This window comes from Cariama cristata, unplaced genomic scaffold, assembly GCF_000690535.1.
Source record: "Cariama cristata isolate BGI_N322 unplaced genomic scaffold, ASM69053v1 scaffold11323, whole genome shotgun sequence".
Lineage (NCBI taxonomy): Eukaryota > Metazoa > Chordata > Aves > Cariamiformes > Cariamidae > Cariama > Cariama cristata.
In genome coordinates, this window is record NW_009607820.1 from 1 (window position 1) to 22,755 (window position 22,755).

At 42.4% G+C, this 22,755-nt stretch overlaps 1 protein-coding gene across 1 annotated transcript; it reads right to left on the reverse strand.

Annotated features, from left to right (window-relative positions):
* Window positions 1-20,293: 20,293 nt before the first annotated feature.
* On the reverse strand, window positions 20,294-21,337 carry LRRC30 (leucine rich repeat containing 30). The gene is given in 1 exon segment (XM_009696889.1): window positions 20,294-21,337. A coding segment is annotated over 1 exon segment (1,044 nt).
* Window positions 21,338-22,755: the final 1,418 nt, after the last annotated feature.

Genomic DNA, 22,755 nt, shown 5'->3' on the forward strand with positions numbered 1-22,755 from the left:
ATGTTGAGCTTCTTGTCAACCAGCATTCCTAAGTCCTTCTTCTCAGGGCTGCTCTTCATCGCACCCAGCCTGTATTTTCTCCACTCAGTCTGTATTTCTGCTTGGGATTGCCCCGACCCAGGTGTAGGACCTTGCACTTGGCCTTGTTGAACTTCATAAGGTTCGCATGGGTCCACCTCTCCAGCCTGTCCAGGTCCCTCTGGATGGCATCCCTTCCCTCTGCTTGATGTTGGCAAACTTGCTGAGGGTGCACTTCATCCCACTGTCCATGTCACCGACAAAGATGTCAAACAGCGCTGGTCTCAATCCCGACCCCTGAGGAACGCACTCGTCACTGTCACCAGTCTCCACTTGGACATGGAGCGGTTGACCGCAACTCTTTGAGTGCGACCATCCAGCCAATTCGTTACCCACCCAGTGGTCCATCTGTAATTTTTTTCTTTAGGGGTGCTTCTTCAGGTGTTTTCCCCAGTGCAGGGCACAAGGGAAACTGCAGCACTGGTTGAACATGTGAGTAGTGACTGTGCTGCAGAAGAGGGGTGGGAGTAATAGCTCCTGATATTCCCTGGTAAGCACGTGCTTCAGAGTTTCTGCTGGTAAACCCCTGCCTGTGCTAACGAGTAGTTCAGCGTTGTGTGGTTGTCTCCGTGTTGGCAATGGCAGAGTAAAGCAGAGCTACTTCCTTCTCATGAAACGGGAGGTTTGGCTGTGGAAGTCTTTAGATAACTAGCTCCAGTGTGGTTTATAGTTTTTTTATGTTCAGTAAGTTATAGTCTGATTCCACTTTATGTACTAGACAGCAGATTTCCTTATGTACCAAACTGAACGGAGAGATATTGTCTCTGTTACCAGACACTTGATCCACTAATGCCCTATGACCTCAATAAGAAATTATTTCAGGTTCGCAACGTCAAATATATGCTTGCTCTGACTACACAAATAATACTGTGTAAACTGATTTGCCCCCTTGCAATGGCCTTGTGCAACATTATCGAATATTTTACATGCTTGTCAGAAAGTCAGAAGTATTTATCGATTCAAGAAAACTCAGAATCCAAACATAACAATGAACTTACCTGCAATGGGTGTTTTTTCCAAAAGAGGATGGTCCAAGACGGTTGCTTAAGAGATGGGAGTAAAATCCATGCAGTTTTAAATTTGCATTTTCATGAAAGTATGTCCTTACTTCCAGACTTCTACCAAATCTGCTTAGGTTCTTCAAAACATGATGTACCACATCTTTTCCTTCGCAGAGGTGAAGCCCTGAGCCTATCAAATGAGGCAGAATGTGCGTTAAGATAAGCAAGGATATATTTTTAAAACCTGCTTCACCAATGGGCTTCAAGCTCTACCTTGCCCCAGTTGCTCTGACAGCTTCAGTCAACCTGGAAGTTCATTATTTCTTTTCACTTTATAAAAGCTGCATTCATATTATAAAGCAGCAGATAATCCTCGTGAGTTAAGATAAATCCATAGACAGTGCTCACTTTAGTTCTAATTCTAATTAGAATCTGCACGTTTATTATGGAAAATGCAAGTTGCATGATTTAATCTTTCATATTGCCAACACTGACCATATTATTTCTGTATTATAAGTTTGCCTTTCACATATATAGCAATATAAAAAGGATTATTAACTTAAATCCTGTATTACAAACACTGATCCATACAGTGAAGAAATTACATTACAGCAGTTAAATATACAGGGGCATAGAGCTCTTCCCACCACAGTCAATAGCAATTTAGCCATTAACTTAAATGAAAGCAAGATTAAGTCTGTATTCAAAAGAGGTAAAATGCATTTTTATAGCTACAGTTAATGACAATGTCAAAGTGAAAATAATGAGTCAAATCATTCATTGTGTACAACTGCCACCGCTATCTAAAAAAACCCACCGAAACCAAAAAAATCCTTATTGCTAATGGCATTTATATCATCAATCAGAGCATTTACAGCATCTGGAGAAGGTAATAATTGCTTCAGCTTGGATCTAAACTTCAGCTTGGATTTAAGTCCAAATAGTAATTAGCAGGGGCTCACCTTCATCAGATCTCAGAGACATCAAAACTCTGCAACCTGCTGGGACTTGTGCCTACCAGCTCCCCACGTGTGAGGAGCTTGATGGGGTAGACGGGCTCTGGAAGTACCGGTTGTCATTAGGCAGAGCTGCCTGTCTGCACAACCCGGAGTGCTAATTCTCCTTAAAAAGAGATTATGCTGCTGCCTTTCCATTTGTATACCTAAGGCTGAAAGCGCTCACCTTGAAAATTAGAAACCAAGGTGCAGTTCTTTCCTCTGCTGTGACCGTGATAAGGGAGTGATTGGCCTAGCTCATAAACCAACCTGGGGTGGAAGGTCCCTTTCCCTTGCTGTTGAAGCGATACCATCACGAACAAAAAGAAATGAGAAGACGAAAAGTGAGCACAAAAGAGCCCACCTGCACATGCAGAAGCACCTACACGGTCACCTAGAAGTGAGGTGAAGGAAGCTACGTAAGAGGCTTCTTGCTAATGGCTCTCACAGGTGCGTGAAACTCTTGCTCAAGACGAAATGTCTTCACCAACAAGCGCTAAGGCTTTCCAGCTTTGTTTCTCCTTAGCTAGTCCATGTAAACAGCTTAAATTGAGCATGTCGCAGGATTCTCTGTCAGATGAAAAAGTAGAGTTTGATTTTCAGAGGCTACGGCAGAGAAATGAACTTGTGTTTCTCATAGCCAGGACTCTGACTTCTGCATGGTGTTAGACTTTCTGATCACATCGGGGCTTTTGACAATTTGAATACAAATTTCTGGCTCCATCTCTATGTGAAGTAAACGTGTGCAACTTCTCTCTTAAATTATTTGTAAAACCAGGGACTAAAACCTGATAGCTTCCTAGAATGGTAGCTGTAGGTCTAAAATAAGGACTGGGAACTACTAGGAAACATAAACAAGACTTGGCAGAATTGGGAGGTAAACGCTGGCTTCCAGCTCTGCGCAGATTCCCAGAGGCTGTTAGGCATTTTGTATTTTTGCAGAACATTGCCTGCCTTTGCAGTGCAGGAGATGAGGCAGTCTATTCAGCCAATATGAAGAAAATCTGGCAAAATCCAGTAGTCCTAAAAGGAATGAAAATATCGATGTTTTCTGCCCCAAGGAAGAGCTTGAGATTAAATAGGAGCCAAACCAACCTTTTCCTATCTTTGAAACTAAACTTTAGCAAGAGTTTTTTTGATGCTTGAAAATACCTCTTTTAATCCTTTCTTATGGACATTACTGAAGAGCTGAGTGGGTGGTGATATATTCAAAGCATGTCTTGTCATGTCTCATTTGCTATATAAAGAAATCAAATAGCCCCCTTCTTTGAAAATATATAGCACATTAATAAGAAGTTATTATTTTATTGATAGAGCTGACTGTTGGCTAGGAGAAAAAAAAATGTTCTTGAAGCCAATCGAGACCCAGATTTTCAAAAATGTTACAGAGAACAATTGCCAGTTAGTTGTCTAAAGCATCCCTCAATCAATGGATTTAATAGAAACAATATCATTATAATAAAATAATGTCAAATATGTTTCATAGTTTGAAAAAACATGCTTGTGACTTTATTTTATAACTGTCCATGATTTGTCTTGGGTTTTTTTAATCTCACAAATGGAGACCATTCTCTTATGATAAAGTTCTAGCCAATTGACATTATCTCTTAATTATTTTTGTAACATTTTCGTTGCAGAATTTGTTCAAGTAAGAAGTTATTGTTTAATTTCCATGATGGATGTGCTCATTTCATGAGTATTAGATTAGTGAAGAGTATACAATTTGTATTAACATGCATATGTCATTAAAGAATTCATTGTTTTCCAGCTGTCTTCAAACAAAAGCAAGGCTATGAGATACTGATTTACTTTTGCAACATCTACTCATGTGGATAGTTCCAGTTAATGTCCACGTGAGTAAGGATTACGTAATTCAATCTACAGATTTTGCATTTATTTTGCTTTGTTTTGCCTGACTTTTCTTTCGTGTTCATTCTCCTAGAAAACACACACCCCCCATTTTTTCTTGAGATTGCTTTCATGGTAAGATTAATTTTGAGGCTTCTTGCCTAAAGAGGATGAACATTTCTGTGCTGTAAGGAACAGCCCTGTGCTTCTAGGAAAACTGAAGGGAGGATCTAACATTAGGTCTTTCATTTTCTAAATCCTTTAATGTCAATTAACTCTTATAACAAACAAAAGGATCGAGTATTTACAGGATGACAAAAGGGCACCACAAACTTTTAGAATTTCACACCAAATTAGTCGTTCCTACACTTTCCATTGTCCTAGCAGCCAGGAAGGTCCTGCACCCACAGTCATGGGCATTCCGGATTCAACCAGTCCATTGTTCCCATGTGCATCCCCAAGGATTATGTTTTATCATTCTTGCCTTAAGACCCATTTAGATTTGCAGTTCTGGAAGGCATGCGAGCTTCAGGTGGACACAAAAGCTGTCTACCTTAAATTGCTGGGGCTCAAATATGCTTCGAGCTCAAAGCTACAGGGCAAGAGTGATGAGGAAGGTAGCACTTTCAGTAATCCTTGTGCCCTCAGATCCAGACTGGGATATGCTGAATTTCACTGCACCACCCTGCAAGAAACTCAGGGCACAAAGGGACTCTGCAGAAAAAGATGATAGACAGCAAGGTTTGTCTCCAAACGGCAGCAGTACATGATTATGGTTTTCCTCAACAACAGAAGGTGGGAAGAACTCCTGACTTCCACAGCAACACAACTTAGTTACTAAAACAGGATTTAGTGCCTAATTTCAAAACTGTGAACTCAGCGCTCAACAGTCACTTAATCCTGGTGGCACCTTTACCAAGTGCTTCCCTCTTCACCCAAAGTGCTGGGAAGAGCAAAGCACAAAGAGCAATGCCTCAACCACCTGAGCAGACCCTAACTTCCAGGATCTCAAGTCAGGTTTGCTTTGATACTGCATCTTCCATGAAAATCACTTTTCTTTCTCTATTATTCCACCACTTTCACAAGTAAAAATAGGTATGAACAGTCTCAGCCAGGGGGGAAGGTTTCCTACTTCTCGGACAAATATGGGGTACGTGCCAGCACCCACACCTCATGTTCTTCACATGTTCCAGAGAAAAACAGTGATCCGTGTCCAGTTCAAGCAAAGAAGAAATCTGGGTTGCTACCCTCAGACAAGAGTCCTTCTTGTCAGATCGGGGGGCACAGCAGATCTTGCCTGCAACTTTGGTTCATGCAACAGGGCCTGAGCCGGGGGGTGCAACGCAGACCCCCCTCTGTACCCGGGGTTTCCTATTAACTGCACGAGGGAGCTCCCATTCCCCTTGTGGGACCCTCAGCTCCCTGATCTGAAACACCAAGCTCTTTTTTTTTTTTGCAGAAATGGTGCCAAATGGTAGAGTTTGGTTTCCCCACAGGTGGTCAGGCACCTCAGGGTTACACATTTTGGCACCAAGCCTATGCTTTTTAACAGGGCAGAGTCCTGTTTGGGTAAGCATTTGCCAGGATAGACATTAAGTGGTTGCAATTCCTGTTATTTTTTTTTTATGACTAAATCTCTAATAAGTTTCCAGTTGCCTTGATACTGGTTGATTTTAGTAGAAGCTTTCAGCAGCTTTCAGGACAGGACTGCATTAAAAAGCCAGCTCATGCATATGCAGCTAGTGGTAAATAAACAAGCATCTCTAATTAAAACACATCTAGGAAAGTCTAAACTAATTTAACATCTAAATGGCTGATGATAAAGGGGTAAGGGAAACCCAGAAATCTTAGCCTTTTAAAAAGTTGTTTGGTGTAAGAGTTGTAAAATGAATGGAGATAAGCATCAAGGCATCTAGCATGAAAAACCAAATGAAAAAAATCGCTGAGACAAAGTTATGGAAAGAGAGAAGAGTCCGTGTGCGCCGCAAGTGAAAAGACGTGGCAGAAACGTGCTCAGCTTCCCCAACATGCTATTAACATCTGAGAAAAACACTACTGAAATGTTACAAACTAATTAAATTGGGCATACAAGGGAACGACTGGGAATAAATTATTATGCAAATGCAAGGTTTTCCCTGCATCTAGCACCTGCCAGGAGTGGGTGCGGTGGGAAGCAAGGAGCGGGGTGGATGCGGGGCTGGCCCCGAGGGATGCTGGCACTGCAGCATCGCGCTTGGCTGTGGAGGGACCTGATCACAGAAAATGGGGTAAAATCCCACAGAAGGAGGGAGGGTGGGAAAGACAAATGTACCTGGGACTTCGAACAAAGGGCACAAGAGCCTGGTGCAGGACTGCTAAGGCAGCAGTGCCATCTGCCGCGTACTCCCCGTCGGAAGCAAGGGGGGTTCAGCGCTCTCCTGCTCTGCTGCAGCCATGGCAGCACATCTGAGAGAGCCCAGGTAGCACTGAGCTGAGGAGGGCAGGATGAAACCCAGCCTTTGTACCCGTGTGTGCATCCTGACAGAGCATTTCTGGACTGTCCTTGTTAGAGACATTGCCCATTAAAAACAAACAAAAAGGTTTTCTCTGTCTTGGCATAGCAGGACGCTGTGCTCAGACACTTGTGAAGGCTCAGTCCGCTCTAAAGCTGTCCGTCAGCGAGACAGACGTCGTGACAGTCCAAGCGACCAAAGAGCTGCTGTCCAAGCTCTTTTCTGTGATGTATTTCTGTCACCTTGTAAAGGGGCTTTCTGTTACTCGTGCAAATCTGGTGTCGGTTTCAATCCATGTTTTTATGGACAGTCTTTTTCACAGTGTTCATTACACCTCTGAATGCCTTTATACATTATATTATCTGAAGCAATTATAGCAGAAAAGTCTAATCAATATTATGAATTTTTATAATGCCTTTCACCATAGCTCTCAAAACTAATTTCTAAAGATCGAACCTGACAGAACTCATAAAATACAGGTGTAGCCACTCCAGGCACAATTCTGGCAGATTTAAGTCTGTAGTCCACACATTTATGGTTATGCATCTAATAGTTTTAGCCTTTACTCAAACACCCTTACTTTTTTTAAGAGTTCCCCAAAAGCATGTCCAGGGCAGAGTAGGAACGGAGTTTTGATAAAGTGATTCCCTGTCCTATGACCTCCTTCTGGATGCTCAACTTACTCCTTAAGGACATTTTGCAGCCTAACACCGTTAGCCCAGGCAGTGTTGTACTTAATAGGTGCCATTAAAAAACTGCCCCATACTAGGATAGCCCTCTTCAAAACTGTTTGTAGGCAAAAGGCTATTCCTGACATACTCCAGCATCTACACGTTTTCCTCATTAGGCTGTTGCTCAGGCACCTGTTCTTTTTGCACATGTGCTAGAGAATCCCTGAGAGTTGTCTGCTGTGGGTGTTAAACTTTGGTTTTCTGTTAATTTGCAGACTTCCAAGGTGTCCTCTAAGTCCTCTGCTACTGTTCCCAGAGTCATTAACGACGCGTGGAGGCGAGGCTTTTGGAACCAGACCGTGTGGGATTCTGGGGCAACAGATGCTCTGCGGTAACTCAGAGATGCTTCGTATTGCAGACCTGATCTTTGCAATCAAGGGTCTAAATTTGAATTTCAGAAAGGGATAAAACTTGTGATGAAGTGTTTGCTATGAAGAGAGGTGAATTTCAAGAACTGAAGTCAGCTCCTGCATGGGTTCAAAATATGAATCCCAGTCTGTACTGGTCATGAATGAACACACACTCTGTCACTGAAATACCTGAATCGCTGCCTTAGCACACATAGTCTGCACCAAGGACACATTTCTTGTGACTTCCTTTCTGTCTCTTTTTTGGCTTCTTTGTATGATTACTTTAGACTGGAATGGCTATAAGATCTGGAGGCTTCACATTGATTATTAACCTCAGTATCTGACTCCTATATTTTAAGATCTACAGCTCTGAAAGAGGAGACACTGCTGGCAGTAGCTACCTTGGGAAGGTTGAAATTTATTATAAATCAAACTAATCTATACCGTCTCCTGCTCAGGAAATTGGATTCTGGGAGTTTGTGAGAGTCAACTCAGAGTTGACTGCGATTCCTAATTCACATAGATGAGGGACATTTGCATTGAGATAAGAAAAATCTGTTCATCTGATTCTCATTACAAATCAAATTTAGACATTCTGGAATTCAATCTACCATATTTGAGTGAGTTAGTGGGACCTTCAAAAATGGAGAGTGGAGACTTTGTTCTTTAAAAATAGATGCAACAAGATTATCTGTTAAAAATAACAGATAGTCATTTGGGGCGTATTTAGCCAACAGATACTTACAATCAAAGAGTGATAACAAGTTCTCATTATTTGGTTATGGGCCTCTGCTGGCTGAGGTCCCACAGTGGCAATTTTTGAGAGAGTTCTTTGTACTCGTGAGCTTAATCAAAAACAAGACTCAGCTCTGTATTTTCCTCCACAAAGTCAATGGACTAAACTCATCAAAGTCGTAGGGTTAAATTTAGCTCAATGTGTCTTTGTTAAAATGTTTATAATGCAAACGGTGGCTATTCACAAAAGAAGTAACAGAGAGCCTGTAGATGGATTTGCTTCTTTGTCACCTCACTGAGCAGCTGGAAGGTATCTCCAGAAAGAAATACATGTCTTCTTGTGAGTCGGAAAAAAAACACCTGCCCTCTTATCGTGCAAACTCTTGGCTGCCCATTTCCAAGAAAATGACGGGCATCTTTGTGCCATGCTTATTCGCTACAGTTAAGAACATTATTAAAAGCTCATATATGCAAGTTATTCTAGGTAGCACCGTAAAAATCAAATAAATAAAGGGGTGGATGCTCCTTCTGAAGTCAGAAGGTTCAGCATTTGCCCTGCCTTACACCTGCTGAGGGAAAGCGGCCGAACTTCAGCGAGGTCTCCGCTGGAAACGGCGGTCACGGGCACTGGCCCAGGGAGGTGCGGAGTCGCCGTAACCCCTGCCAGCGAGGAGCAGGCTGGGTCCCAGGTGCCTTTGTCACAGCAAACGCCTGCAGGGATCCAGTTTGCCCAGAAACGGCTTTCTGCTGCCAGCAGCCCTCTGTTGGGATGAAGGCCTCTGACGCTGACGTTAAGCAAATGAAGCCTCTTAAAGCAACTGGGTCCCGGTGCCACAGGCATGCTCTGTGTCAGAAGCAGACAGAGGGGGAACTCAGAGTAGGGCTGGGGGGGATGCATTAAGCTGTTAGTAGTAGCTCCGTGCTTTGACTAAACCTGTGTGAGCACTGCTCCAGCTGCTCCAGGCGCTGAATGGGTTTTGTCAGCAATGTGTTAAATTCTTAGCACAGACAAGGCTGAAGAGGTGAACATTTCTTGATTTCCAGCTTTGCAAACACCTTTGACCAGCATCTCAAAGGATGACAGCCTGAGAGCATATTAATGAGCAGCTCCTTCCCAACGGGAACTGTTACATCAGCATTTCTTCTCGCTGCGTTGTTTCCTGCCGCTATCCTGAGCGGTGACACGGAGGTGCACGAGCATCTCAGAGATGATTGCAGCAGCGTAGGTATCTAAAACAGCCAGGAGGGCTGGGGATACCAAAGCAAATATCCTACCCTTGGAATGACAGCTCTCTTTCATCTGGAGATGGGGTTATGAACACAGCATTTACTTTTATACCATCAAACAGAAATGATAACATAATGGACTGGCAATTCTGCTACTACTCTGCGGCTACGAAAGCACATAAACTGAAAGGCCAGGGGAATGATTCTTTTGCAGTTAGCCTTAATTCCTCTGCAGATATGGATGTATAGTGGGAAGGCAGAAATGGACCTCTACAATGCCCTGTTTAACCTACGGGAATCTTTCATTAGAAGAAGGGATGGGCACAATGCATCAGAAATTATATACTGTGCTAATGATATATTAAGACAGGAGATAATAAGCCTTTCAGGGATTCCTAAATGTATTACTTGTTAATTTAGGAGGTACCCTGGGTGCAACTTATGAGGTGGTACTAATTTAGAAGGTATCATGAGTTACTCCGCTTGCTGGAGGGCTGAAATGTAAATCCCATTGTTCAACGGGGAAAACAAAAATGCTCCTTCTATTAAGTCTGTGATCTGTCCTTCACTTGCCATGGGGAATAGCATAATTTAGAAAGCTGCCTTCTAGGATGTTGAACAATCACGCCTCATCAGTGAGATCTCTAGATTAAAAATGTGAACATTCTTACATTACTAGAGGGATTATTATATCTTGCTTAATATTTCATATATGTGACACCAAACTACCAAGTAATGAGTATAATGTATTAAAATACTCTTCTAGTCATATTATTTGCCTGCTTTTATGCAATAAGACTCTAACTGCATTTGTTCAGCGATACTATACAGTGGTTTGGTTTATGTTTTGTAGCGTCAGGCTGAGAAGGGACTTTAAAACTGATTGTCAGAGTCAGTTCAGATCTATCGCTGAGTTTCTATGGATCCTGAAACAGGAGGTTCTCCTTGGAGGCAGAAGAGGTTTAGTATCCTTCCCTTAAATGCAGAACTGATGCAGCACCACCTTCCCTGGAGCTGGATGCACCTTCAAGCACCCAACAGTAAGCAACAGTGTTCTTTTCAGTCCTGACGGATTCCTTCCAGAACTGGTGGATAAATTATACTATTACGCTGTTACCATATCTTATACCATAACGGCCTGCGTACACGGGGGCCCAGCCCTCTTCATCTCTGCGTGCCTGCAGTTCCCACTGTACTCATTGGGAGGTGAGCCTTGCAGGAGCAGTTCCCTTGGTCCTGCTTTGCTGGGTGAGGACCCCAGGCTAGGAGAGGCCCCCCCCCCCAAAATCGCCTGGCAGTCTTGGCAGGGCAGCGCCGAGCTTCACACCACACGTGCACCTCAGCTAGGTCACTCCAAACCAGGCAAGCAAATTTGTGCTTCTTTACTGGATCCTGTTGTCTTCCCTTTCTTTATCCTACCTTTTCTCCTTCTGTCCTGAAGTTAAAGTGAGTACTTCTCTGTGAACAGCATAATTGTTACCGTGCTCTGAAACTGCAGCCATGCATCGTTGCTCCAGCCTCAGACTGCATCTTCCCTTTTGGAGGACGGACACCGAGGAGGAGGAGGAGTGTATCACACACAGGTGAAAGGGAGTCAGGCGGGTGTCTTCTCACAGCAGAAACAGAGCGCGAGACATAAATCTCAGCGTCTACAGCACACGGCAAAATCTGGGGCTAGACAAAAGAATCTATTCCTGCTTTTATATGTTTCTAAATCATTCTGCAGCAATATGACAACCAGGGGACTAAAATTCGTCACTTCCAAAATAGAGGTAACAGAGGGAGTGAATTTCTGTAGGGCTTCACTGGGAACCGGAGAGTAAGTCAGGCGAGGAGAGGGCTTCTTGGTCTTTTAACATTTCCAATAGCCCTTCAGTAGCCGGTTAACATAAATGTCCATCTAGAATTGTATTTGAGACTGGATTTATGAGCTACAGGGACCCAGAAAAATGCCACTAAGTAAGTGCAAAGTACAGTCTGCTCTTCAGGCTAGTTACTGCTTCCTGAGGCTTGTTTGCCATTTTTCACTTACTCTGTTGTTTTTCTTTTTTACTTTTTTTTCCCTTGTTATCCCTCTGTGTAGTTGATGAAGACAGGCCTCTGCTAATGATTAACTTGTTTTGGAGGGCAAATTCAGAAAAGGAGGGTTGAAATGGCATCAGTCAAGCAGTCAACTTTAATTAAAAACGTTGAAAGTCGTTAATAAGAAACGAAGAGGCAAAACAAAAAAAGGAAGGAGAGTGGGTAGCAATAGAGAAGAGAGAACATAATCAAACAAGGAGCAAGGACAAATGAAAAGAAAAAAGCAACAGAATTAATGGGAAAATGAAGATAGCTAGTATAGGAGAAACTCTACATCAGCTGTCCTGGCTTCTTACTCAAGTGACTAGATGTCTGGCAGTAGCCTCTAAAGCGGCAATTCTTTCCCTCTTGCCCCCCTTATATTTATTATTTATCTGATATTTTAAGATACACCGTTGCTAGTATGAACTGCGGCAAGGCAAACATGGGGCATTTCTGCTGTGTATTTGTCGTTGAATACGCACACAAGCCTCGGCCCTGCTCAAAACAGCCAACGGTGGGTTTGGGGAGTACAAGAGAGAGGGGGGACGGTTGCAGAAATCCCAGTTTGGGGACTCATCGCCCTGGCAACACTGGCAAGAGAAGAGCGATGCTTGCATTTATCCAAATCTAGACTATGCTAAATTGATATAAATGTGAAAATGACTTACTGAGACAAGCTATTAGCTTCACGGATAAGTCTTGAAATGTCACTGCTCTGCAACATATTAGCCTAGCTAAAGAACATTAAATAGCCTCTCTAATGGACACCTGATACACTAGAGGGAATTTTGAGTCCCCAGTGAATTTCCACATCCTCCCGTAAGGCTAGTCCTTATCAGGATTTGGACACGCTGGATAAATTTTCTCACCCAGGCAGTCTAATACCTGCATGCCAGTCCAAGGAAGATGAAACATCTCAAGTGCTATAAACTCATAACTTTGAGCCAAATGAGAAATAAATAAAATCTATCCCCGATATGGGCTTTGTGAAACTGAAAACTTACCGAGTCTAACTAAGAGAAGCCCTGGGGGATCGTGTAGACCAGAGCAACCTCTGGTCCTCCAAGCAGGACTAGAAAACAGAGTACCTGAAGTCTGTGAGACATGGGCTTTATGTTTTCACACAGTGTAAGAAGACACCATTAAGACTTATAGCAAAGGCTGTTATATTAACTTATCCGAATAAAACATGGAGATTGAAGGGGAGGGTTAACACACATACATCAGCTTTTGATAAACAACCAACTACTGAAGTTCTTCTGAGGTTACACTAAATTTTGAACCAGCTGTGTTTCACCCCCTTTCTCTAGGAGTAGCCTAGACAACTGGGTGTGAAAATTCTCTAAACTCTTTCATTTGAGTCTTCTGCAAATGTCCGGGCCAAGCTGAACTCCAAAAGTATTCAGTTTGGTGTCATATCTATAAATTTTCTTGGACAGATTAAGCCGTGTGGAACTTAACTTCTTTTCTTCTTTGAGGGGCTAAAAAATGCATTTCAAATAGTTCACTGCAAGAGCTACTAAACTTTTAGTGACTAACAGAAGATGAATGATTATTGATCAATTAAAAATATGACCAAATCAGAGTTTTAAACTCCCACACTGCTTAATAAATGTCTCAATGAACTTTGTGGTATCTGACACTAAAAAACACCCAGAAAAACTAATGCACCAGAAATTCAAAAGCAATGTAATTTACCATCATGTGTTTTAAATCCTGCTTTGATGCTAAATTACCAGCATTTTATTTGCAGTGGCATATGCTACTTTTCAGTCAGCTCACACATATTCCTCAGATATTACATTGCAATGCATTGTAAAAACCTCCCGAATACCTCCAAACATATGCACACACGAATGCACACACACACACATGCTCAGAGGGATTTTTCTTAATGAATTGAACTGAAGGTTAGTGTCTTCGTAACTTCATTTGTGTGTGGACAGAACACACAAACACCACATTACAACCTATTCTTTACAGCGCTATTTTCCAGCTGGAAAGAGAAGGTAAGTGTCCTGAAAGATATTCCTTGTGCACCGAAATGGCTGTGGAAAGGCATTATCTTAACCAAGTCACACCTGATTGAGCGGATTTCCCAAAGTGAAGGTTTTATTCTTCTGGATTCTTCAGCAGGGCACTATATGACTTTATGCCAGAGAGACTTGTCTGCTTACACAGGCAAACAGTTTAGGAACCACTAACAGTCTCTGTTGTCCCCTACAGGGAAAATACGTACAAATGCATGGACCGATACAAAAAACCATGTATACAGACAGACACTTCCATTGTGTTTTTAAAAACAAAAAGTACAAAGAACAAGCAAGGAAAGTACAATGAAAATAACTTTGTTTTCTACGTGGAAGTGATGTTTTACTGTCACAGCTTGCTGTTACTCACTTGGTAATTTCTTTCAGCTGATTTTGGAACACCATTTCTAAAAACTAGAGAGGTTTCTTTTAAATGTGTCCTGCTTACCCCTCTTTTGAGGTGGAACATTTTAATAGCTAGGGAGAAAGGATTTTCTGCCATTGAAAGCATTTGGCACAGGACATTGTAGGTGCGTTGGTGTTCCTTTGATGTAGCTTCTCATCAAGTCTGAATGTTATACTGCATGGAGCGATAGCGCTTCATGTCCTGTGCGCACACGCTGCAGAGGCAAGGCCAGGCGAAGGAAGGTATTTGTACCCCACGGCTTCGCTGACCTTGCTTCAGGTGCCTGAATTAGGCTGCAGGTGTCCCGAGGCTCTCTCTGATCAGCAGGGAGAGACCCCCAGACAACATGGGGTGCTTCAGCAACGCTCCTTCCCCGTGCCTCCCTGGAGTAATGTGTCCATCCCTCGCTATCAACCGTGGAAACGGTGCCCAAAGACTAACCACTCTCTGAAACCTCTAGGGCAGGTGCATAAAGTTGGTGTCACAACACCTATTTTGGGTAGGCTACCCATCTCATGACCGGTGGTTATGGAGCCTGCTGGCCTCCTCCTTGCGTGGTGGGTGAGAGATGGGTCCCTCGGTACACTTTCACATCCACCCACACCGGCCAACACTGGCTTTGCAGGAGGGGACGAGCAATTTGTTGCTTCTGTGAATATACCCATGATGCAAAAGTCGGAGATCTAGGAGAAAACGGAGCAACGTGTATTTCCCTCAAAGAGTTGTACCAAAAAAGAAAAGATAAATTATTTTTTTTTAATGGCTGGGATGTGGAAATTAAAACCAGGCTATCCATCAATGTATTTACGGTATCTGAAACTCCTCTGAGCCCTAGGAAAACATAAAGCTCTGTGCTTCGGTCTTCTTTTCAGCCTGCCTGGGTAAGCTCAGTTTATGAGGCAGCATAATTTGCAGTGACCTTTTCTGAAGCTGTTGCTACACTTCCTGCTTCACTGGAAACCACTCTTTTAGCCATGCATGATGTGACCCTACATACATTGGCGTACCAATTTCAGGCTTTGTCGCTAAACCCTGCAAAGTAATCCGGTGCGGCAGGTGGCCGTACTGGTGCAGGAGGTGGTGGGTACCGCTGGGCTGCAGAAGGCAGTGCCGAGGGAGGGTGTTTGAAGGGTGGTCGGCCCTTGTGGCACCACAGATAAATGCATGGAATCATTGGGGGTGAGGGATGAAAGAAGAATTTAACACTGGTAATGTCAGGAGTCTGCTTTTCTCTGGATTGCTGGGAGGGAGAAAAAACATTTCTTATGTAATTCCCACTTTTAAAAAATCTTTATATGAATTTGATTTCCTCTTGGGATATTCAGGGTGTTCAGATAACCTAATACATTTCTAAGGAGAGTTGTTTCAGTGTCTCTTTTTTCATCTTTCATAATTATTATTCTGCCTCTTACTTGCGCAGAGGAAGGATTATGCAATTTTATAAAAGGATTTTCAGACTTACTGCACATGTGAGTATTAAAGTGTACCTCTGTCTCAATATATCTAAAGCCTTATACCTATTTAAACATCTACTGAGTTTTTAAATCTTGTTTTTGCCATATATAAGAAGGTAAATGTATATATTGTCATATAAATGCAGGTCCTTCTACAGTCAGTGGAAGTTTTCCATTGGCTGTAACTGTTTCAGGATTTCAGCTCCCACGTGTGTGCACTGTGGAATCACATATGATGTAATAATATGCACATTCTCTTAATATCTTAGCAATTATTAGATATTTTTATTTTTATACAATTATTTTCATGCATATTAATTATACTTAATAGAACTGTGCAAGGCAGTCTGAATCACTCCTTGAATCACTCTAGAACTGCCGGCAGAAGGTTGTGCCGCAAATTTACCCTTGGAATTTGGTGAAGCCATACGGACCAGATGATTAGGCCGTTTTCTTTGCTTGCTTTCTTTCTCTCTCTTTATTTACCTTGATTTATCTCTCATGTGGTGAAGACCTTTGAGGCTTCTTTTTTTCTTTGAGTAAGGAAATAAGCTGAAGTATCAATGATTTTTCTACTTGTGGAAATTATATGCTGTGACAGGTTTTTTCACGTAATGTGCTGGCCTAGCAAAGTAAAGAATATTTTAAAATCTCTCTAGGATCAATGCAATACTTTTTAGATGCATCCTCCTTTACTTAAACGATGACTGCAGTTCTTAAAAATATTGACTGAAAGATATGTTTTCCTGAAGCTACAGCATAATAATAGGAAATGAATTAGTTTATATCCTAAAAGGTTTAAACTGCAGAATGCATATTTGTATAGTAAAAATGCCTAGAAACTGTTCTCGAGTTTGACAAAAAAAGGGGAATTTTGATGAAAATGAAGAAGAGTATAGAGAAAATATTGGCGACTTGGGAAAAAAAAATGTTGACATATTTTTCAATCAAATTAATAATCATAAAGTCTTTAATATGAATTTCATAGAACTTTCAGCTGGAATCTGAAAAATTCTGTTTGGAATGCCACCCCAGTGCATCTTGGAAATTGGTCTTTGTAGGTTCTCACTGCTCTGCTCACGTTTGGGGCTGGGGTTCCTGGCCAGATTATTTGCCCATAGGTGCCCCACGGGGCTACTGGGACGTCGCGGTGGGTTTGGGGACGTCACCAGTGGCAAGCCGCGTGAGGGTTTGCCCACGTGGCTGGTTGGGGCAGTAGCTCCAGAGCAGTAGGTACAACACATTCCAGCTTTAACTTCCAGTGAGGTGTTACAGCAACATTCCAGATTAAAATGTTTCCCTTTCAGTCAAAGGTTGAAGTTACTAACTTTGGTTAGGCCAAGAGCCTGAAACCTCCCAGTTTTCAAAGGTTTTGCTTGTCGACTAGACTTTAAACTTTTCACAGAATGCAGCTTTCTTTTAAATTTAAAATAAAAATAGATGGAAACTGTTCACCTCACCAAATGTACCACCAGTGTATTTGATGATAGCTGGGGAAAAAATTGTATAGTTCTGTTTTATGTAATATTTGTCCCAACCATTTGATCCCCGACTATGTTCTTTTTACTTTGTTCTTGTGCTTTGCCCTTTGTTTTGTCCACAACAAGAATTTTTCTAAGGTCTTTGAGAGCTTCTCTGAGCGATAGCCATAGAAAAGTCACCCTGCCAAGAGGGTATTCTTTTCCACGAGTAGATCCCACTTTTTCCATTCCTTTGAAGAACAGCACCACCAATAACAACAAAAATAGCAGATGCATCAAAAATTGTGCTGCTATGAGGCTTAGGATGAGAAAACTTCAGTGAGTGCTAGAAATAAGTGTAACATTCCACATACAGTTCTCTGAATGATTATACGTCAAAATCATATCATTTAATATACACATAGAGGTGGTACTGTCGTCGTGTATTATGAGATATGACTACAGTCCCTGCAGCGTTTCAGCTCCTTTTTTCCCTGTTGCCTGTACAGCTAATATCAGATGACAACGCTGAGATCCACCAATTCTTTGCTAATGCCCTGCTCAAGGCTAGGGCCAGCATATGACATCATGCCTTCCCTCTCCCTCCTGCGCCTCTTCCTTGCCTTCTCTATCTTCCTCCCTCTCAGATGCAAATACATATATCTTTATTTGCCTCTTATGCATATTTCCGTACATTAACAGTGATATACAGTCTTTTTTTACAGGAAAAATTTAGAACACTACCTTTAGTCATGTGAGACCATTTTGTGTATCTCTGAGGAAGATATTTATAAGGGTCTTGATTGAGGAATGAAAGAAAGACTAAAGCAGTTCAGTAGAAATTATCTTCTTGATGGTAAAATCTGAATTATACATTAAAGCACCATTTATTCAATGAATTTTATTATTCTGTTTAAAAAGGCAGAGACATTTATGTGTTTCGTATGCTTACAAAGGTTTATTAGCTTAAGTAAAAGGTAGTTATTATTCAATTGAATAATTGAATTTTAAATTATTGGTATGGCACTTCATATTATAACAGCTTTTCCAGATGCATTTGATTATGTCAAATCTGCCTTTCAAGCCCCTGTCTGGAGACCATTTTCTTGAATCACGCACTGTTTCTCACCCTCCATACTGGTGTCCTAATGAACACACACAGTCCAGTCTCACATCTTCCATGCAAATTACTGTGCATACCTCTTCTAGTCAGATCACATCAGAGGCTATCTGGTGTCACGTAATCCTGGACACTGATATGTGGAAAATCTTTTCAGGTGATTAATGCCATAGGCATCTAATTTTCCTGCAAAGCTCTGTTGCAGGAGTGCAGTGTTTATGTGAATGCCAGGCTTAGGGATATGAACTGGACATTTAGAAAAGTTAATAATCTGTCCCTAATCCCCTCCAAGAATTATCTGTGGGTATTTCTATAAATAATTGCAGCTTTATTTCTTGTCGCTAATTGAGTCACATATTAATTTATTAGACTTATTGTTCATTCAAAAACTTGGAACTTTGCTATAAATCTCATTGCATGGGTGAAATAAATACATGTAAAGCTACACATAAAATATCTTTGCATTTGAAACGTATATTAAGCAAAAGAAGTCACAAAATAACTGTGCTTTGGTGTTTGTTTACTTGCTTTGTTTGCTTAATGCTTGAGCAAATGTGCCCTTCAAAAAGGTTTTTCATTTGCTAGAAACATAAGATTTGTCCTTAACTGCACACTTAGAAACTGCGATTCCTGGGTGTAACACTGAAATTCTCAATTAAGATAACAAATGACACACAAAACAATCCAACATAATAAAGTATCAGGGTAGGCAGCCCTGGAGCGGAATATTCTGTGAGCACCAATTCTTCATTGCTACGTTCAATACTGCACTGATAACATTCGTGGGGCCGAAGGTGCTGGGTTTGCTTGCATATACGTATGAATTACATAGTTGTCTGCTTTATCAGGCTACATCTACCTCTGACGAAGAGTTTTTCCCTCAGCCAGAGATTGTCCCTTAACTTCACTAGAAGCAGGATCAGCCTTCCACAACCTCCCATAACTTTAAGTAAATTATGTTTTAGAAAGTAATCCTTGAGTCCTGAGATCTGACATAGGATAGGAAGCACTTTAAAAGTGGCTTTGGATACTTTCAATTAACTCAAGAATTACGGGCTCATTCCTCTTTTACGCTGCCATTACAAGCATTTATCTCAGCTGATTTCAGTGGAGTTGCTTCTGTTTTAGACTGGTGTGAGGGAACAAGAAAACCCAGGTTGCATAAATTGTTAACAGCTCTTTCATACTGCCTCTTTATTACCAGATAAAACTTTGATGAAGGACATTCACAGAAGATCGATAGGAGAAACCACCTAAGACCTGACTTTTATGCTACTGGCTGATACTGAAAATCACAGAAATCAGTATTTGTTTTGGAGCTCTTACTTAAGCTGGTGATTGATTTGATGCTGCTTTTCCTGCAAGAAATATTTCACCTTTAGGAGACAGTTAGCCTCCTGAGTACAGTTACTCCACGGCTCCGATTGCAGGGATGCGGGAAAGGGAACGGGGTGCAGTTGTTCACCTAAGCAACGAGCAACTTCGTCTCACAGCCTTCGTTGGAGGGAATAAGGACCCCCGTTCGTTTCTCTGCTCCGTGTGGATGCTGCTCCTGGCTGACGTGATGCACCGCTGTCGGCATCCTAGGAGGCTCCACAGGAAAAGGCTGCGTGTCTCAGGAGGGGAACTAGGGGCTTTGGGGAAGTTTGGGATCTTCTTCCTAAGAACTGGGAAATCGCCTCATGAACAGCAATCTTCACCAGTAATTTATAGAGGCCAGCGCACAGCTGTGGGGTAAACAACAAATGGTATTGAACTGGCCAGTAATATACTGTCTGTGAGCTAATATAGCTCAGGATATATTCACTGCTGAAAGTAAATTAAACATTTTCCTTGAGATTCACTTAGATAGCAGTGTTTGTTTATGTAATGGTTTTTCTCCATATGAAGAAGTGAGCAGAAGTTAAAGTGCAACTGCAATCACATATAGTAAATCCAATTTATACTAATATTCCTCTGAGCTAATAGCTGGCAAATACACGTTTCTGCATTTCCAGCAGTCTGCCTTAATTTGTTTCTGTCAAATGAAAAGCAAACATTTTATCACAAGTTTGTTGTTTTTAGGGGGAAAAAAACCCAAGCACACCAACATTGAAGGTTACAGAGGTGGCTATTTTTAGAAAGTTTACTCCTCACATACTTAATCAAGACCATCATACTTTACTTGCTTTCCTCCAACTGCTACTAAAGCCATGCACAGTCTTCAAAATCCGAGCATTATGAAGTGGAAATGCCTGTGCAGGAAAGCACTCCAATACGACTGAGTCTTGATGACAGGCTTAATCCCAAGCTCAGGGGAAATTCAGTTGTGCTCCTTTTTCTCTCTGAGGTAGTTGAAGAGGACATCCAGCCCCCCCTCGACGATCTCGGGCAGGGGCCGGGACAAGGGGTTGTGGGCGATGTGGAGGCCTTTGTCCATCGGGTTCCACGCGATGCGTGGCAGCCGGCGCAGCAGGTAGAGGTCGTCTGGGAGAGTCTGTATGGCGTTATAATCAACGTTTAGTAACTCCAGAGCAGTGATGAAGCAGAGAGACCGTGGCAGGGTGCGTATGTTGTTGTTCTCTACGATAAAGATTTGCAGATTGACCAGATACTGGACACTCTCTGCGATGTTTTCAAGCCTGTTGGACCCTAGGTGCAAGAAGTCTAAGCTCCTCAGTGTGAAAATGCAGAGGGGAATTTGCACAAAGCGGTTGTTACTGAGGTTCAGTTTCCTCAAACTCGTCAGGTCAGTGAAGCTCAAAGGCAGTTGTGAGATGCAGTTGTGCGAGAGGCTCAAAACCTCCAGCTTCCTGCACAAGCTGAGCTCTGCTGGCACTTCTGTCAGGCAATTCATATTGACAAACAAGATCTTCAGGTTCCTCAGCAGCCCAATCTCTTTAGGCAGACACTTGAGGCGGTTGCCGCTCAAGTTCAGCACTACCAGCCTGTCCAGTTTCCCCAGTGAAGCAGGAATCACCACCAGCTGGTTGCATGAAAGGTTCAGTTTCTGCACCTCAGGCAGTCCCCACAAGAACTCGGGCGCACTGGTCATCCCTTTCATGATGAGGCTCAAGCTGACATAACGCAATCCCCGTTTCAGCAGTGACTTGGGCTCTTTCCCTGAGAGAAGAGCATCTTCCCATGCAGGCAACTTTGGACCTTTCCTCAGAAAAAACATGCTTCTTTGCTCCTCGTTCTTTGAGTGCTCAGTTCCCATAACACCCCAGATCTCTCCCGAGAGATGAAGTGAGGTTTTCTTCCCCTGCAAGTGCTAGACCAACATGCAAAAGCCAAGAGAGGACGACAGCTTGCAGGAGGCGGGAAAGTCAAAGCAAGGAGACAAGGAGGAGCCTGTGAAGTGCATCTCAGTTCACCGGCGCGGTTTCCATAGCTGCTGAGGGAAAGTTTCACTTTTGGGGGCTTATGTTGGTCTTGGTGCACAGTCTGTAATGAAATACTTGCTCCTGACTTGTGAGCAAACCTGTTCAATTCAAACTGAATGCCACAAGGCAGCTGTCGCTGTCATTTGGCCTGGGCTTTATTGGACAGATATGTATCTTCACTGCAAAAAGGTCACAAGGATGCTGTATATAACTTCACCATGTCAGCTTTCTTGGCTATCTGGTACATACCATGGCTGCAAGGACAATTAACGAGAGTGACTTCAAAAAACAAACAAGCAAGCTATAGAAGAAAACAAGCAAGCAAAGAAGCTATCATTTCAATTGAGATTTAAAGGACATTTTCACAGTCATTTTTATTTTGATATTCCTGATTTCACTGACACAGTTACCAGTCCACCAGAAAACTTTGCACGCTGCAGAAATGCTGGTAAAGACTTTTCACATGAGTCCTTGTTTTCTTTTTAGTTAAAAAAAAAGAAAAGAAAAGAAAAAGAAAAAGTTAATGCTTGTAGAAAGTATTTGCTTTTATATCCCCTTTGTGGTGAAGGTAGGCCTCTCTCTTTTCGGAAAGGGTACCACCTTCACTGCAGCAGTGACATTTTCCTGTGGTATCTGCGCCCACTTGGATGATTACTTGCTACCCACATCGCCAAGCGTGAGCGGTCATCTGCACAGTTCTGCCCAACCTACTCTGTCCTAAAGGTCCTGTGCTACTTTCACATCCATCAGCAAGATTTTTGGGTCTGGTTCTTTTGTGCTGCAGAAAATGTAGCCACTTGATGTCCCTTACCCTGAGAACTTTCCTGTCTTTCTGGGCTATTCTGGGGTGCAGGGGGACTAGCAGTCAAATAGCTCGAACTGTAAATGACATTTAACTCCGGGATAGAGGGACTGATGGGAGAGGAAGGAAGCAGTGAGGTACAATAATACCCGACAACAGCTGAAGCTAGCTCTGCTGATGAAAAGAAATTGTATTGCTACAGGAATATGCAGTGAGTTTAAACTCTAAGAGACCCTGAAAAGGATACTCAAAAACTTCAGGCACCATTTAAAGTAGGTGAAAATTGCAGCAAACAGTACAAGATTTTCAGGGCTTTTCCCCTCCAGTGGATCCGTGGTGATGGAGATGCTTTGCTGCTGCCTGAGAGATTTGGTGATGGCTGTCCCCTCCTCGCCACCTCATTTCAGAGAGCCTCACCTTAAAATCCTGCATTAGCTCAGGTGCTAAAGGACTATGCATGAAGCTGCAGTTGGGAGTCGGGGCACTCCAGCAACCTCTTTGGAGGCAATCCCTGCAGTCCCATCTTACTGCCAAGCTCTGCTCAGTCTCTTTTCAGTTTTGGGTCCCTCACAGAGCTGCACCTGCTTGGGAGGAGAT